The sequence below is a fragment of the Balearica regulorum genome, chromosome 28 (genome assembly GCF_011004875.1).
Source record: "Balearica regulorum gibbericeps isolate bBalReg1 chromosome 28, bBalReg1.pri, whole genome shotgun sequence".
In the NCBI taxonomy this organism is placed as follows: Eukaryota; Metazoa; Chordata; class Aves; order Gruiformes; family Gruidae; genus Balearica; species Balearica regulorum.
The window spans coordinates 1,000,988-1,018,073 of NC_046211.1; the positions used below are offsets into that span (position 1 = coordinate 1,000,988).

At 48.3% G+C, this 17,086-nt stretch overlaps 1 protein-coding gene across 1 annotated transcript in view; it reads right to left on the reverse strand.

Moving 5' to 3' along the window:
* OTUD7B (OTU deubiquitinase 7B) overlaps window positions 1-17,086 on the reverse strand; it is a 30,743-nt gene that overhangs the window by 4,379 nt on the left and 9,278 nt on the right. Inside the window, exons 2-8 of the mRNA XM_075737043.1 lie at window positions 12,898-13,046; window positions 9,289-9,459; window positions 8,912-9,127; window positions 4,205-4,306; window positions 3,188-3,315; window positions 1,219-1,331; window positions 670-797 (exon numbers count right to left, since the gene is read on the reverse strand). Coding sequence (XP_075593158.1) covers window positions 670-797; window positions 1,219-1,331; window positions 3,188-3,315; window positions 4,205-4,306; window positions 8,912-9,127; window positions 9,289-9,459; window positions 12,898-12,970 — 931 coding nt within the window. The 5' untranslated portion in view covers window positions 12,971-13,046. The remainder of the gene's footprint in view (window positions 1-669; window positions 798-1,218; window positions 1,332-3,187; window positions 3,316-4,204; window positions 4,307-8,911; window positions 9,128-9,288; window positions 9,460-12,897; window positions 13,047-17,086) is intronic.

Below are 17,086 nucleotides of genomic sequence, written 5' to 3' on the forward strand. Positions count from 1 at the left end.
TAAAGAGTTAAGAGTTGTTTACACTGAAACTGCTCCAGAACAAGCTGCTTGCTTCATTCAAGGTTTCACCTGCAATTATCTGTCAGCTCGAGGGACAGTACAAAAAAAAAAACCAAACCAAACCCGCAACCCAAAATAGGCATCTACTTTACATCAGGAAGAACGCAGTTGCAAAATGAACTTGTATTTTCTATTAAAAAAACACCCCCTTTTCACTCCTCCACAAGACAAGTTAAGATTTGCATGCAGAATGATGGTAATTGATTAATCTTTTCTGACAGGAAATTAAGTCTGCTAGTGGAAAATACGACACGCAGGGAATGGAATTTCCCATCTCTACACACACACGTGTGGGGGCAAAAGAGAAAAAAATAAAATTTAAAAAAAAATAAAAAAATCACGCGGATGCTCTTCGAAATAGCAAAAGACCAAACTGTGACGCTGAACCGCGTCTCGTACCCGGCGTGGGAATCACCCACGGCACCCTGCAGCAGTTCGACGCACCCCGCGCTCCGCTTTCCAGTTCACGATCCGGCTTCATCGAGCAAAAAAGCTCCCGTGAAAACGTGCGGTAGAGAGGAAACACGCGGTTTGAGCCCGGATAATTCCTAAAGTCTTCTAAAAAATTAAAAAAAAAAAAAAAAAAAAGAACAAGAGTGGAATTCTTACCTTCTCCCCCCGAGTCCCGCAGCATCGTGTCTGCCACCACCACTATGGGTCTCTTCAACACGTGGGCAAGGACGAAAACGTGAAACTCCTCCAGGCTCTCATAGACCGGCTCTTCCGAGCTTTCCACACTTTGGGAAATGAGAAATTAAGTTTTCCACCTCTTGAGTATTTAATCGTTGCTTTTTAAAAAACCGGGATGGGGTCTTAATGCCTCTACGTGGCTGCCTGTAAAGTTCGCTCTCAGCTCTAATTTGAGATTTTTAGATCTAGATCCTAAAAACCCCGTCCTGTTCTAAGGCGAGGGTTTGTACCCAGGAAATACCACGGTGCTGCCTGGCGCTCGTGCGAGCCTCTTATCTAAAAAGCCTCAAAAGCAGCGTTTGTTTGGGATGGCTGCGGTGATAAAGTGCCCTTGAACTACAGAGCGAGCACCGCAGAAATCCTCAGCTTTCGTTTCCAACTCTCATTTTGGAGTCATCAACGTGATAAACAGGAGAAAAAAAAGATTCGTTCGTATTATTTTTTTTAATTCAGTCCCCCCCCACGTACCCTCCGCAGCCGCCCCCGTTGGTGCCGTAGTGCACGCGAGGTTCGCTGGACGCCAGCTTGATCAGCTCGTTCCATTCCTTCTGCCACTCCTCTTCGGTATAAACTAGACCGGACTAGAAAATAGAAAAAAAAAAAAAAAAAAAAAATTAAAATCCTCAAAGTAAATATTTTCCAATCTATAAAAAAACTGCAGCGCAGTTTTTATACATGCAGCCACCACTTTTCTCTAGGGATTTATGCAAAAATCATCGATAGATTATGCAAAAAAAAAAAAAAAAAGGTGTGCATTTCCCAATCTGTGTTCTCAAGCCAGCCGGGGAGATAATCTGCCTGAAATGAAAGTTTGCTTTTTTGTGGTGTGGAATTAAACGTTCCGACCCACAGAACGAGAGGAAACCTTTACTGTTACACTAAATACGAAAGTATTAAGGATGACACAAGCTACTGACAAGACACAGCGGGACAGATAATTGGAACTAGTTAAAAGACAGAATTTATTTTCCTTCAAAAAAATGACGGAAGACACCACAGCATCTGTAAATATTCAATTCAAGAGTTGCTTTGGTATTTCAGCACAGGGGGAACCTAAATTTTACTCGCATTTCCTTACGCGGTGATTGCAAAAACGTCCATTCTGCAATCGCAGCCTCACCCTCCTCCTCCTCCTCCTCTCCCCGGCTCCACCGTTGGAGCTCCGGCATCCAAACCCAACATCCCAAGTCCCCAAAGCTGCCAAGAAAACCTTCCAGAAGTAACCCGCGGCGCGTTCAGCCTCTCCGTTTGGTCAGGGAGGGATTAATTAAAATTTCTCCGCTCCCGGTTACGTCGTCAACGCGAATTCTTTCATCGCTGGCCCAAAGCTCGCGAAGCAAAGCGCGGGAGGAGAACGTTGCGCTTGGGAGCGGGTTGTGAAATTGGGAGCAGCATCCGTCCCCCTGGGCTGCTGCTTTAGGAGCGTATTTGGAAAGGAGCAGCTCGTAATCCTCGACTTGCAGCCGACCGCTCACGCGGTACCCGTAATTCCTGCGCCACCCGCATCCCGCATCTCCCGCCACGATCCTTCGGCTCGGGCTGAGGACTACGACCAGGACACGACACCGCCACGTCCCCTACCCTGAGTGTTTTTAATTCCTTTTAACACCTGCAAGTCGCAGGACTTTGTCGACGGCTAATTCTGGAGCGCGCAGTTTAAAGGGATGCATAAAAGCACGCTTTCAATAGCGGTAAAACCTCCAATTATTTATTAACCACTCTGCTTCAAATAGGGAAACACGGTTTTTGGGTTTGGTTTTTTTTTTTTTTTTTCAAACTGCCAAGATACGAATCTTTGTACCCTTCCAAAAATAAAGAGGAAGCTGGAGAGTAAACAACATCCTTCAGTGTCAGGTGGAAAAAAAAAAACAAAACCCAAACCCCAAGTTTACCCCGTTCACAAAAACCCCCAAACTATCTCAACCATCTCTCACGAGGACGTTTAACTTTCCACCTTGACAAAGTCACCCCCCTGCTTTCGGGGGGGAACCCGTGTCACAGCTTTGAAAAGCCCTTTAATGTGGCAACTTCACAAATTTCCTTTTTTGGTGGAAGAGTTTGCTTCACGCTTCGACCGAGGCGCATCTCGCTGATCTTTATCGCTGGAGAGACCTACGCCACAGCGTTGCTTTTCTCTTAAAAACCCAGCACGGCCATCGCGTCCTGCTGGATCTTAAATACCCGGAGGGGACGTCTGTTTTCCCATCAATATCGGACATAAACCGGTTCTAATAAAGATTTTTCCTACCTTGTAATAAAGAGAATTTTGCCGTTGGTTAGATTGAAGGATACGTCTCATCGCGATATCGCGAGCTGGGGAGCGGCCCAGAATTCGAGACAGGTTTTATCACGATAGGAAACACCTCCCAGACCCACGGCTTATTTTTATCACGACTTTCCCCTCCGCGAAGATGACGACGTTCGCTCCGGTTCCTACCTCCTTGTTCTGCTGCGTTTGCTGCCAACGCCACCTCCGCTTCAGGGCTTCCCTTTCCACGCCTTTATCCATCAAGGTGTAAAGGGATTTGCGGAGCATGAGATCTCGATCGTGGAAACCCCACATACCTGCACAGGAAAGGGGGGGGGGAGCGGAAAAAGAAACAGCAGCAGAGGATTAGCAGGAGCTGACGTCGCTCCGTCGATCTGCTGAAGTCCTGCAACCCGCCAGGAATCAGGGGAAGTCGGTAAATTGGGAAATGAGAGGCAGAGAAATGCAAGTTTCTCAATTTAAACAATAAAATTCCAGGTTCAAAGGCTGCGTTTTCCACCAGCAGCCAGTTTTGATGCAGCTGAACGGAGATGCTGCCACCTCCGCTTTCGACTCCAAAGCATCTCACAGGTGCAGGAAAATATTTACGAATAAAATCAGATGCCTCTTTACCACGACATCTGATGGGAAAATGAGACCGGGTTAAATGAGATCGTGGGTCTCGCTGTGTCCGAAATACAAATACGAAGGAAAGACACAACCTGCTGATTTAAAAAGTCTGGAAACCTCAGAAAATTTGCTACGCTCGCATGTGACAAGATGAAGTCACTGGAGAGAAACCTGGGACACTCTGAGGTGCAAGAGGAGGGAAGGGGCGGCTCCGTTATTTCATGTTTCCTTCAGAAATCCCGGGAAATTTGCCAAATGGAAGGGGAGAGGTATTTCAGAAGTACACAAGCTATCGGCAGCCCGGTTCCTTCGACCCATTCCTCTCCCGCACCACGACCGCTCGCACGCTTACTGCCGCGGCGGCCGGGATGAGCAGCAGCATCCCGGTTTCCCGTGGCAACGGATGGAAAACCCTTGGTCCTGCTCCCAAAGGATGGTCCTGAGCTCTCCTCCCAGCGCGGCCGCTTCCCCGGGCTGAGCCGGAGAAGGGAAACGGCATCGGCACGAGGCGCTTTCCCAGGTCTGAAACGAACCGGTTTGTTATTTCGCCCGTCGGGAATTAAATCAAGCTCTTACCCAGGGAGGCGGCATGGAGCAGGCAGTTCCCGTCGCCGGTGGTGGCCAGGGGAAGGAGCCTTTGGCAACTGGGATCCACGTTCGCCCACCAGTTCAGACGACCTGCGAGGATATTTGAGAGTGGAAAAAACCGGGCCCATTACACGACGTGGGACTGGAGTGTTCATCCCCCCCCCCAAAAAAACCCCCACCGATGAGGACGGAAACCTGCTCGATTTGGAGGGGAACACCCGAAGAGATGAGCAGTTCTGGACCCAGCCCGTGGCTGGAGGAAGGAAGGAGCCAAAACGGTAATAAAGCAACAAAAAGGGGAGATTGGAGTTGCAAAACTTCACGGGGACGCGAGGAAACAGCCGGGCTGAACTTAAGGCCACACAAATTAGAATTAAAGCTGGAAACAGGAGCCAGCCCAGCCAGGACTTTAACCCAGACCAACATTCTCCTAATTTTTTTTTTCTTCCCCGACTACATTACTTATTTCAAAACCCATCAGGCTGAAAAACCCTCCATAAGCGCCCGTCATGAACGGTGCCCAACAACTTTTCCAGTTAATAACCGCTTTTCGGTTCTTCTTGTAACCAAATCACTCCTATTTAAACCATCTGCCGCCGGTCATTTCCCTGCTCCCCGGTGTCGGTACGATACCGAGGGACTTTTTGCTGATCCCAGCAGCTTTACCGACGCAAACGCGAACCGAGAGCGCTTTACGCCACTTAAAAATAGCAGCTTTTTGGTAATATAAGGCACTTGTAGTAATTCAAGTCAAGAGCAGCTAAAAATAGAAGCTAGGAAAAAATTAACACGCGCGTTGCAGTCAAGTACAGCGCGACGGGAGGTTAAACATTTATCAAGGAAACGAAGTCGGGCTGAATTAGGACTTTGAACTTAGAACCCAGCCTGCGTCTGACTCTGCTATGCCCTCAAAAACAGGCGCTGCCTCCCTCGGCTGCGGCTTTTTCCGGCAGCTTTTGTGCGGCGGATTCCGTGCAACAGGCAGATTTTTTGGCTGGGAGATGCCATTCAGGCTTCTGAAAAGTTGCATTTAAATTGCTTTTGCAAAAAAAAAAAAAAAAAAAAAAACCACCCCAAAGCAGCCCTTTCCCAGCATTTCTAACGAACCTCTCCCTGCTCCCAAGCACGGTCCCCGCCAGGGACCCCGACTCTCAAACACAGGATTTCTTGAAATTGTTTGCACAACCTCGGCGACAGCAGCTGTAGGAGAACTAAATACAGAAAACTGGTTTTTAAACACAGATAAACACAGGAAAAACAGAAAAACGCAGAGCTAACGGCAACGCCAAGCGGGGAATTTCTTTTCTCAACGTCGGGAAAGGAACCCGTTGGGAGTTGAAAAGCGTTTAGTACACAGCCTGGGGACAATAGCTCCGCTCGGAAAAGCCGGCTATTTTCACTCGATATAGCTCCTGGCACAGCGACGTCGCGAGCCCGCGCCAAGTGGCACGGGGCCAGAGGAGCGAACCGAGAGGCAAAACGACGTCTCACAAAAGCTAACCAAAAAGTAACACTACCGTAGGCAGCCCTGCTGCCTATTTTTTTTTTTTTTCCCTTTATTCATCCGTTTCATGTCGCTCCTGGAGAATTTGCTGCTCTTTTCGACGGCCAGGACCGGGGTTCGGCGGTGTTTGCATCTCCGGTCGGCACGTCGGAGGTTGCGCAACCTCTCATCGAGCCAAGTCGGGTCCGATTCGGAGGGGACACACCTTGGGGAGGCATTTCTACTCGCAGCCTGCGGTCACGCCGTGCCGTGCACGGCCCCGGTGAGGCAGGCAGAGTAATTTGCACAGATTTTCAGTTACGCAAGAGAAGTCACCTCGGGAAAAAAAAAAACCCAAAAACCGCATTCCCCAAACCCTTTGCTGAACGTTTTGCTCGTATCAAGGCAGTGGAAAGGCCAAGAGGCCCCCTGGAATATTTAAAACAAGGTATTTCTCTGCTCGGGGTTATGAGGAGCGAGCCCTGATAGCTCTATGAGAAAGATAACTGGATTCAAGAGCGCAAGGGATCTTCCCGCTTGTCAGCGACAGCTCTTCTGTGTGTCTGAAGAAGCCCACCGGCATCGAGAGTCTTCCTCCGCATCCAGTGCCACAGCTCTCGCAGGGTCCGGCTTCACCCCGTGGCTGGTTTCGCTCCGGAACATCTGTTTGTCCCAGCAGAGACCAGGGACCCGCGCACAAAAGGCGTACGTTTTGCAAAATACCATCGTTTCTTCTACCGGGAACCGTCGAACTAGGTCACGGCAATAGGAAGGAACGCTCCTCCCCGCCCCAAGACGAGGACTGACTCATCCAAAAACCAAACGGCTCCCCCTAAGGCTACCGGGGAATCCGGTGCCGTAATTACAAGGCTGTCGTCTCTGCGTGACGAAGGTAACGTTCCCGGGGGTGACTCGACCTCGTGCTCCTCGAGGCCGACGTGACGCATCCGACACGAACGCCCACCGGCACCTCTGCGCGGTGACTGCAGACCGCTGGGGGATCCCCCCACCGCTGAATCACCGTGAGGGAGCAGGATCTCCACCTAGAAGTGGGTTAAAAAGAGACCAAAAAAAAAAAGGGAGAGCAGCTAGAAAAAGCAGAACCTACGCTCGAAGCGAGCTCGTTTCATCCGTCTGAATTGACATAGTTCATTCACAGCCTCTTCTGCCGAAACGACACAACCCACGGCGACGCACGTCTCGCAGAGAGCTTGGCCGTCCTCCTCCTGGCCTCGCCGCCGAGGATGACAGCGGAGGGGCTGAAGGCATCGCAGCAGTGGTCCGGCACCCAAATTCCCAGAAGGTTCCACCTGTCTTTTGAAGCGAGGTGGACCCAGACGTGAGCTCGCCTCTCCCGCTAAGGAAACCAGTCCGGACAGTGACTTACGGGTGAAAATATTTGCGAGTCGGATGCCAGGTAGGTAAGACAGAGCGGGGGGTACGCGTGCACACGCGTCTCTGACCACGCACGGGCTGAAAAGCTTCTCAAAACCCGGGTGATGCATTACGAGACACCCATTTCTTCGAGTGCCCGCTCCGAGACGCGGGATATTTACGCCCCAAGAATGAGGAACCCCTTTGCCGCTCCTTCGATGCCGTTCCCGCAGCAAAGCGAGCACACCGCTCTCTTAACTCGGCCGTTTTTAATGGTCCGCCTGCAGACTTTTATCAAATCTCGGTCTGAAGCACGAAGCGGGAGGTTTCTCGCCGGTTTTCGAAGGGGATTTTCGAAGGCGTGCTTGGCACCGTGTGACCCGGGGAGAAAGCCTGACCCTGAGCCGAGGCAAAGCCACCAAACACAGGGCTTTCGTTCGGTCCTTCCCGATTTAGTTATTTTTTAAACGGCCTCGGGCAAGGCACCGCCAAGTGCTCCTCCATTTCTGCAAGGAGGAAAAAAAAACCCACTCCGCAAGCTTCAAAATACTGGGCAAGGCTTCATCCGTTCAGGTTGGTAACAAGGAACGCAGAGGTTGCGGCAAGGGCCAAGTTTTCAGCTCCACCAAGACCTTTTCATACGACTCTGAGCGCGCTAAAAGCTTTCCAAGAGGATGCCGTTACAATTTACGGCCACTCTAAAGCGCGCTTACTCCGCCGCAGCAGTGTAAAGGGATCTCTGGATAGAAGAACAGTATCTGAACGTTTATTGGTCTATAAAACATTTGCTTAATCCCCTAAGGACGGCGCGTACTAAATTAATAACGGGAGTCACCGCAGATCACAGCGCCACGCTCAAAACCCTACTTCGAATTAAGCCGGGAATATTTTATATACGCTGTTGGGTCCTTTATTAAAGATAAACACCCATTTATAAGGAACCCACGTACACATTGCAGGTACGTTTTAGCTTTCAAAAGACACTTCGAGCCCGCACGGCCGCACGCCGGCGCGTTTTATTTGCGTTCCGCACCACAGCTTCGCCATCGATGGACCGCGCTGCCGCTGTAACGAGATCGCTTGGATCGAGCGCTCGTTTCCAAACCACGAGGATATTTATTACAGGAACGCGCGAGCAGGAAAGCGCTAAAATTTGACATTACGCATATACCTTATCTCGGAAGGAATAGTTTTTTAGGCGACGGAAACGAGGTGTAAAAGCTCCTGCGTAGTTCTTCTCTGCCAGCACGGAGGTCCCATTCATTCGCCAGCTAAATCTTATTTACGGATCACCTAGCAACTATCCAGGAGGAAAACTGCACCTCGGAAAACAAATCCATCTGCCCTCGGAAGGCGGTTCCTCGCCAGGCAGACAGAAAACCAGGAGACGAGTTTTCCCCGCGTTGAAGCGGCATATAAAACGCATCGTCGATCTAAAATGTAATCGCTTCTAAGATTTGTCAAGGGGGGGGATGAGCTACTCTTTTGTGTTACGCGGGAATTTCTTTTTTCCCCTTCGCTCAGTAAAGCCGACGGGATGGCGTAGGGAAGCTCAGGTGTGGAAAGAATGCAACTTTTTTTTTTTTTTCCTCGAGTGTTACCATTCAGCTGCACGAGGAATGACGACACCCACGATTTATTTACATTCGGCGTCTGCAGGCGAAGCGCAGCAGACTCTTACTCAACTCTCGCTATAAAAAGCGACGAAATAAATACCTATCGGCTACGCGTCCTCGCAACGGGCTCGCTCCTCTGCGGCCTCAGGTCGGTACCGCTGCAAAATGCCACCGAATTAGCGTTGAAAAAAAAGAAAAAAAGAAGAAAAAATAAGCACTGACCGGCTTGCTCCAGCGCCACCAGCATCGACTGCTCGATGAGGTCTCGCTCGATGAAGCTGCGGAAGTCTTCGGTGTACACGGTGAGGTCGGGCAGCTGGAAGGTGCAGATGGGCATCTCCAGCAGATGTTCGCTGCTGCCGTTGCTGGAGACGTGGGAACGGGCCAGGGAGACGATGGTGGAACTGGCGTGGGAAATGCCTCGAGACAGGCGTTTTTCTGGGAATAAAGGGAAGACGAAAAGCCACCTGAAGGGCGCGGCAAACCTCGCGGAAACGAGTAATTTTTGGTTGCGAGCGGAACGAATCGCTCTAGCGTATAAACGTTTCGGGCACCAGAATGAAGATTTAATTGATCCGTATCGGTTTTGTGGCACTCACCTTGCACGATATCATCCTGCCGCTGAAGCGGTGGTCGCCCGGGACGGGCTGCCTCTTTTTCCGGGGGTTTATAGTTGCGTCCTTCGTTGAAGGAATGGGGTAGGTTGCCGGCGTGCACTTGCCGTAGTTGTTCAAAGTCACTCAGGGCTGCGCTCAGATCCCAGTTCTTGCCTGGATGGGAAGGGATCGACAGCGGTCACCATCGCACCAGAAAGAAATCAAGTCAAATTCTTAAAACATCCGCGCTGGAAACTAATAATATCGTTTATGGCGAGGCAGAAACAAGGAGGAAAGCAGGGTGCGGCACTGCTCGCTCGGCCGGTCGCTCTGTTTTATAGAATCCTTTGGGTTGGAAAAGACCTTTAAGATCATCAAGTCCAACTGTTAAATATATATTTCATATATTTCGCTGTTACGTCACCATAACGGCAAACGCTGAGCGCAGAGCATGGGACTGGAGTAAAATAAATGTAATTTCACCCTTCGGAAAGGGAAATGGAAGGTCAGGCTGGGTCGTGTCCACCAGCATCTACATAAACCCAACGGCCGCTTGCTCCAGGTGACACCGAGAGCTTTTGTTTTTTGTTTTTTTTTTTTTAAAAAAATCTATTTTATTTTCTAACTCTCCAACCACCGCGAAGATAACCCAGCGCTGCAGGCACCACTTCTTCGCTGACGAAGAAGCCTCCGGCTCCAGCGAGGATAACGCTTGAGCGAAAACACGCAACTTTAAATGCCGATGATCCGCAAGGTGACTTTTTAAATCTCTGCACGCATAAAAAGACAATTCTTTTTGAGCTGACACCCAAAATACAGACACAAGGGAGGTGCCGGCCGCTATCCAGAAGACTTTGCTGTTATTACTGGCCAGATAAATTATTCAGCAAAACAGCCTGAACTTTGTGGAGCTGAGCGCTTTCATTTCCTTTTAACGTTACCCAGCAAGCTGCAAGAATATAATCTATATTAACAGGCTGAAGTCTTTCAACGTGCAATAAATTCACCTTTTAGGAGCCCGCTGGCTTCCAAAGGGAAGAATACATAGGAAAAATAATTTTAAAAAGTGTGCGGTGTGGCTTGCATTTGGGAAAATGGTGATTTTTTTTTTTTTTTTTTTTATGAAGGCTGTTAATCTAGGCTCTTAAATTAGCGACTTAGCAGACACTGTAGAAAGCAAGCCAACTTTATATATAGTAACTCCACTACAGGAAAGATATAAACCGCCAACTGGTTTATATGACAGCTCACGGACAATAAAAGAAGCCATTACGTCTAATTCCCCAAAGGAAACGCGCTCCTCAAGTATTTAAATTCTTTTGAGAGGTGTCATTTGCAGCATTTAATGACTGACTCCGAATGGAAAGTTATTTTAAGCTTCACCTTTTGAGTCAAGGGGATATATATTTTTTGATTTTTATTTTTTTTTAAATGAAATAATGAATCAGCATCAAGGAATGAGCATGACCCATCAGATTAAAATTAAATTTGCTGTCGCATGGCTGTTTGCTTTAACATGTCAGCAAGAGGATGACACATCAGCGACGCTGCATTTCCCAACCAGCTTCACCAGCAGCTGCTTTAGGAATTGAAAAATCCTCCCCCGATTCTGTAGCTTCGCGCACGTTTGTACACCGCGATCCCGCGCCGTCGAGGCGATGGGTTTCCAACCGTGCTGGAGAAGACCACCAGACCGCGACTTCGCTTGACACACGCACGAAACTCAAAGCACAGAAGGAAAATCTGACTTGAAATTGCTCGTATGGCCCTCAAATGGAACAATTCACTTTATACATCTATTTTATCTGACTGCTTTCACTACTACCCACCCAAAAAAGAAAAGAAAAAGCTCTGTGTCTTCCCTCGTTTCCACCCCTGGAGTTGTCAGCTCCACCGAGGCTGCAGGAAAAACAGCAGCACGTCATGAAAATGAGCTAAAACTATCGTCAAAATAAATCAACCCGTGCACCGAGCGGGAGACGGAGAAGTGGAAGGAACACCTGCTTTAACCTTTTCTGTCACAAGCCTAAATATTTCTTCCGAAAGATAATATTAGAAATCCTGACATGAAACAAAGCAACCTAAACCCTGAAACCAGAACATAAACACACCACAAAACCCACAACTTGCCAGACTTCCGTCGAGATGACGCTCGGCTATAAAAAAAAATAAAAAATAAAAAAAAATTAAAGGCTGAAGCCCTGAACCCAGCAAAAGCGAACGGGAGTTTCGAAGAGGGAAAAAAAGAAAAATAAAAAAAAAGCAAGAAAGAAAAAAAAAAAAAGCTACGAATCAACACTGCGAGCCTCAAGCCGAGGAGGAGAACTGCAGCCAAGTAGGTGGAGAAAATTGCCTAAAGACACGGATTATAGCAAGAATTTCAGGGCTTTGAATTCATTACGGTTACAGCAGCCAGTGCAGACGCTGGAGGAGCATCAACCAGTCCCGGGTTCAAGCGGCAACAAAAACGACCGGTATTGTACATAAAAACAGAAAAAGAAAAAGGGACGATAGGAAGAAACGCAGCAAGTACGGTCTCGCGTGATAATTACAGATTGGTTAATCATGTACAAACGGCCCCGCTTCTCCTGCGATCTTTCTGTCCTCCAGCATTACAGCACGTGCCGGTATTTCCTCACCGTCCTTTTGTCAACGGTAAGCCAAAGACGATGCGAGCGAGCGAGTCTACAGCCCCCAAAACTCTCCTCTACCCCATCGCTGTAAGCGCAGGGTGGAAAAAAAAAAAAAAATAAAAATTACCTGCAGCCTTCAACTAAAGGCGATTGCTAACAAGCGACTTCTCCATCTTACGGAGTTTTTGAGAAAGCCGACGGAACGGTGTGTTTTAGGGCAAATATAGGTACTTAAATAAAAAATAGGTAGAGCGCTGGGAAGGTGCCGGCACGGCGTGCCAAGGCTCTCGAGGGCTGGCTTGCCCGTTTCAAAGCGAAGCGACTGAAGGCAGACGATGCTGGGATTCAGCTCCCGAGCATCCTAAGCATCTCCGGCACCTTAAACCACCTGATCCTGTTCCGTAGGAGCCTCCCGCGTCGGGCGTAAATGGGGCTCCACGGGGATGCTCTGCCAGGAGAGGTCACCGGCACCGACAAAACAGCAATTTATATCGGTATCATCAAACCACCTTCACAAGCAGAACGAGATATACCAGTAAAAGCACGGTTTTGCCTATATAATTACCCCCCCTATTGCTTTCAAAACACAGGTGGAAGGCGATTCCTTCAATCCCTTTTGAAGGCATCGCTGCTATAACGAAAACAGAAAAAAAAAATCCTGAAGTTTTGCTGCTCGCGGCGAACGGAGAGGACGAACGAAGGGAAACCGCGCTCCTGGCTGACCCGTTCTCCTTCTGAACGTTTGAAATTCATCACCCGATGGATGCGTAACAAGAAACCAAGGCAGAATTTCACCAGCCGCCGTCGCCAAGGGCACGATTTTGATATTTCCAGCGTCGCGCTCGCCAACCACCAGCCCCGGGGGTCCGGCCAAGCAGCTCCCTACCCCTCTCGCAACCCCTTTTTTCCCCACCAGCCCCCTGTCAGACGCCACCGGTCTCATCATCCTTTCTTCTTTTTTCCCCCCAATTTTATTTACCTTCGAGCAGATCTCTGGCCAGTCCCGGCTCTGCCCCCGTTGAGCGAACAAAATCCGACAGGACGATGTCCATAGCCGAGGTTGTGCGCTCATGGATTCTTCCCGGTGGCTGGGGTCGGCGGCGCGCGGATCAGCACCTCGGCATCAATCTAGGAACGAGAGCAACAACGCGAGCGGCTCGCATTACAAAGTATAAAATAATTAGCTTGTGGCCAGGCAGCCTCCGAGCAGGCCGGGAACTATCCGATGGCGGGTGTCAAGGGGGGGGGGGAAGAAAAAAAAAACCCACCTCCCCTTAAATTCAATTAATTTAACTAATTGATAATTGGGAGGAGAAGAAAAAAAAAAAAAAAAAAAAGGGTTTTCCCCCTGAGCACGCAAACGGGATCGCACGAGGTCTCTCCTAATGACGGGCAGACCCAGGGCTCAGCAAATTCAGGGGGAAAAAAACCCCGAACCCCAATTCTCATTTCGAAGACGGCGGAGCTTTTCTTTCCCAAAATCGTGGGTGAGCAGCTAGGAGAATAAATGAGTTTATTCAGTAGCAGCGTGAAAGCCAAAAGTTTCTCTTCTATATCTGCAAAGAGCTCAGCATCCCTGCCCTCCCCGGGGCATCCCTGCCTGCGCGCAAGGGAAAGAAATTAAGACCAAACCGCTGTAATTAATAGATGTTGCCTATGCAAAACAACACAAAAAGCCCTTTTCATGCAAAAAACCCCCCCAACCCAATAATTCCTCTTCTTGCAGAGGAAAATAAATGCCCCGGTCTGGATCTCCTTCCCAGAAAGGAGCAAAACCAGCCCGTCCAAAGGTGTATTACGTAAATCTTAAATTTTCGCAGGTTTTACGATTCAGAAAGGTGCGTGCTCTTGCTACGCATTCAAATCCTGATTTTCTGCATTCCTCGGGGCAGGACCGGAGAGCAGTGTGCATCCACGTCCACGGGAGTTGGGACCAGGGGGGAAAAAAAAAAAATAAAAAAAACTCCGGAGGATTTTTTTTTTTCTTTCAGTTAAAGGCTTATGGTAAAGGCTTATTTTACTGTCAAGGAGGAGAAAGTGCTGGAAAAGGGAAAAAGCTCATCCTGAGCTGAAAACTTGGAGTGTGAAGAAGAAGGAGGGGGGCAAAAAATTTGTAAGGCTGGTTGAGGGAGGCGTTGAGAGTAGGAGAGGAAATTTCAGTATTACATGGAACATGGACAAACCTGTTTGTTTTCCTGGTGCCTTAAAAAAAAAAAAAAAAACACCAAAAAAAACCCAACCAACCCAAAAAAAAGCCTCTTTTCAGGATTATTCCTAAAGATGGGCAAAACTCCCTAACGGCACGCAACTCCCAAACCCCAAGAGCTGCAAGTTAAACATCCACGCTTTAATCTGGAATTTCCTGGCTTTGTTGGTTAAATACCATTCTTATTATCTTCCATGCTCGCTAATCGTACGCTTATTAACTTCACGCACGCAGAAAAAAACCTACTTAATATTCTTTTTATCGCCGGAGCAATCTCGGGGCTATTGTCGGCTGACGGGAATCCTAAAATCGAGCGTATTCAGAGAGTAAAATTTGGCAGGGGATTTTTTTGGTCTTGCCCCATCAACGAGGCAGGGAACGTCCCTGATTAGAAGCCAGACGTTTGCCGGTGGTTAGAGGATACGAGAGCTACAGGAATAGCAAAGAGTTTGTGAACGAAAAGGCACGGCGGCAAGAGATAACTTCCTTCTGGTTGGGTCTGGCGTTCCAAAAAGAAAAAGGAAAAGAAGCGTACGCAGCAAAGCGCGGCTTTTTTGGGAGGAAAAGAGCAGCAGCGCAGCCCACGCCTGCTAACCGATGGCATTTACAGCTACCGAGTGAACTCCCGCGCGTTCAAAAATGTCAGGCGAAACACAGATGGAAAACTCCGGGTTCGACGACGCGGCGATGAACTGGCAGAGATTTATCGCCGGGGTTCAGACGAAGAAACACCCTCCGGCTTTAGTCGGTATTTATTCTTTTCTTTCCCGTGCAAGGGAAACGCTCTCTCCTTTTCCCTCCCTAACAGGTAGGAAATCCAAGCCCAAAGAGATCTCCACCCCCAAATATATATATATATATATCTCTCTCTCACCTATAGGTGTCAAGCACATCCAACCCCCCCCGTAAGCGCACGTCTATACGTGAACAGGTCTGATGCGATCACAACCGCTTCCAACGCTGGATATAATAATCCATAAACGAGCTTTCCCGTCACCTCGCAAAGAGAACCGTGCTAAAAAAAACCCCAAAAACGTATTTAGGACTAAAAACCCGATCTCTGCAATACCCCACGGTTATTTGCGGGAAGCACCAGCAGGAATTACGCAAATTAAATGGCGAAGAAGCACGATTTCATCTTCCCGGACAATCCAGCCAACAGCCGCGGGGTGGGCAGCATCGCCGTCGTGTGGTCTTCACCCAAAAAACCCGAATGAGATTTAAAAAAAAAAAAAAAAAAAAAAAAGGGGGGGGGGGGGCAAAATGCCCCACCTTTCACATTTTACAGGGGTTTTTGGGGGTGAATTTGCATCTTTAGCAAAGCGGGTCCATCAGATTTTTATCCTACAGCTTTGCTACAAATCTGAACTCTGAATAAGCCCGTCGGATCCCACGTTACGGGGATTTTCCGTTATACAGTCCATTTCTTTAAGCTACCCCAGAAATACTTCAGAATCGGTACTTAACAAGGAAATGCTACTTTCTAAATATTTACATTTTAAGCTATTCTGGGGAAAAAAAAACCAAAACAAAATCCCAAACAAGCAACCATCAACCTTAATGCTCTGCACAGCCAAAGTCTTGCTGTTTAAGGCTGTGCGCGAAGCAACAGCCGAATTTTCAGTCCTGCCTCCCACGACGGCCAAATTTCCCTCTTTCCACCACCGAAAAGCCAAAAACGTAAAATCAAATTGCTTTAATTTGCAAAGATTTTAATTAGAACGATTCCCCACGCACCGCCTGGCTACGGGAGGGAAGCACCCAGAAACGCCACCAAAACGCGCTGCGGAAGATGCCATTATCCCTAAATCCTTTTAATTTTCCCCCTAGCAAACACTCCCCAATCTCCTCCGAGATATTTCCAAATCTTGCACGTCCCTCGAAGCTTTTCTGATTTAACTCCCCCCACCGAGCGGTAGCCACTAAGTAAAGGTTTGAAAAAAAATCAGTGTATTTTCCTTAATTGCATTTTTAGGGACAAAAAAAAAAAAAAGTCGAGAAAATGTATCTCCAAGCTCTTCAAACAAGGAAAATTTTGATTTTGGGGGGGGGGAAGAAAGAAGACAGTGTGGAGTATAAGGAGCTTATGGAGAGATGACAACTGGCTCACACGGGATCGGTGAGGCTTCGTTATCGAATCCCAATTAAAATACGCTCTTCGGAGCTTCCGAACGGTTTAAAACAGCGGGCAGGAACGCTTGGTGGCAATCCTCCTATATATACCTGTGGTATCCTCCCACTATATATTATATATTCACTATTATATCTAAGGAAAAAATGGCAAATAATTATCATAACACCTTTATCCGCAAAACGTGATATTGCTATCGCGCCTCCAGGGATGCGAAGCCAGCTCTGCCCACGGAGGATTTCCAGCTCGGTTTGGCTTCACGCAAACGAGGTTTTCCCAAAAATTTGCATAGAGGACCAGAATAAATGCCTGGGGAAGAAAAGCGCCTCCTTCACAGCGAAATCTGGGGGGGGGAAGAAAGATATTTCTGTTTAAATAAACGGCACTGCTGGGAAGCCCTACAATTGCACATTGTTTTTTGCGTCCCATCAGTAAAACTATTTGGCACGGACGGCGTCGAGCGGCAGCGCGGTTGTGGGTGTTTACACGGCACCCGGCATATTTTGGGGGGGGAGGACGCTGCAAAATACGCACCCAGCCGTAGGTCCGGATTTCCGACGGGCAGGAGTTAACCCGTTTCAGCCTTCTCCTTGCAAAAAAAAAAAAACCAAAACAAAACCCAGGAGAAACAAGACGGAGGGACGCAGCGCATCTGTTCCCTCTCCTTCCTGTTCAGCTCTACCCGAAAACATGGCGGGGGGGGGGATTTAAAAAAAAAAAAAAATTTAAAAAAAATCACTTTCACGGAAATAAAGCGTTTGATTGAAGCGCTGGTTTGGTCACTGCAGAACGTGCGTTTTCGGGCTCCGGGTTCTTCGTTATAATCCTCAT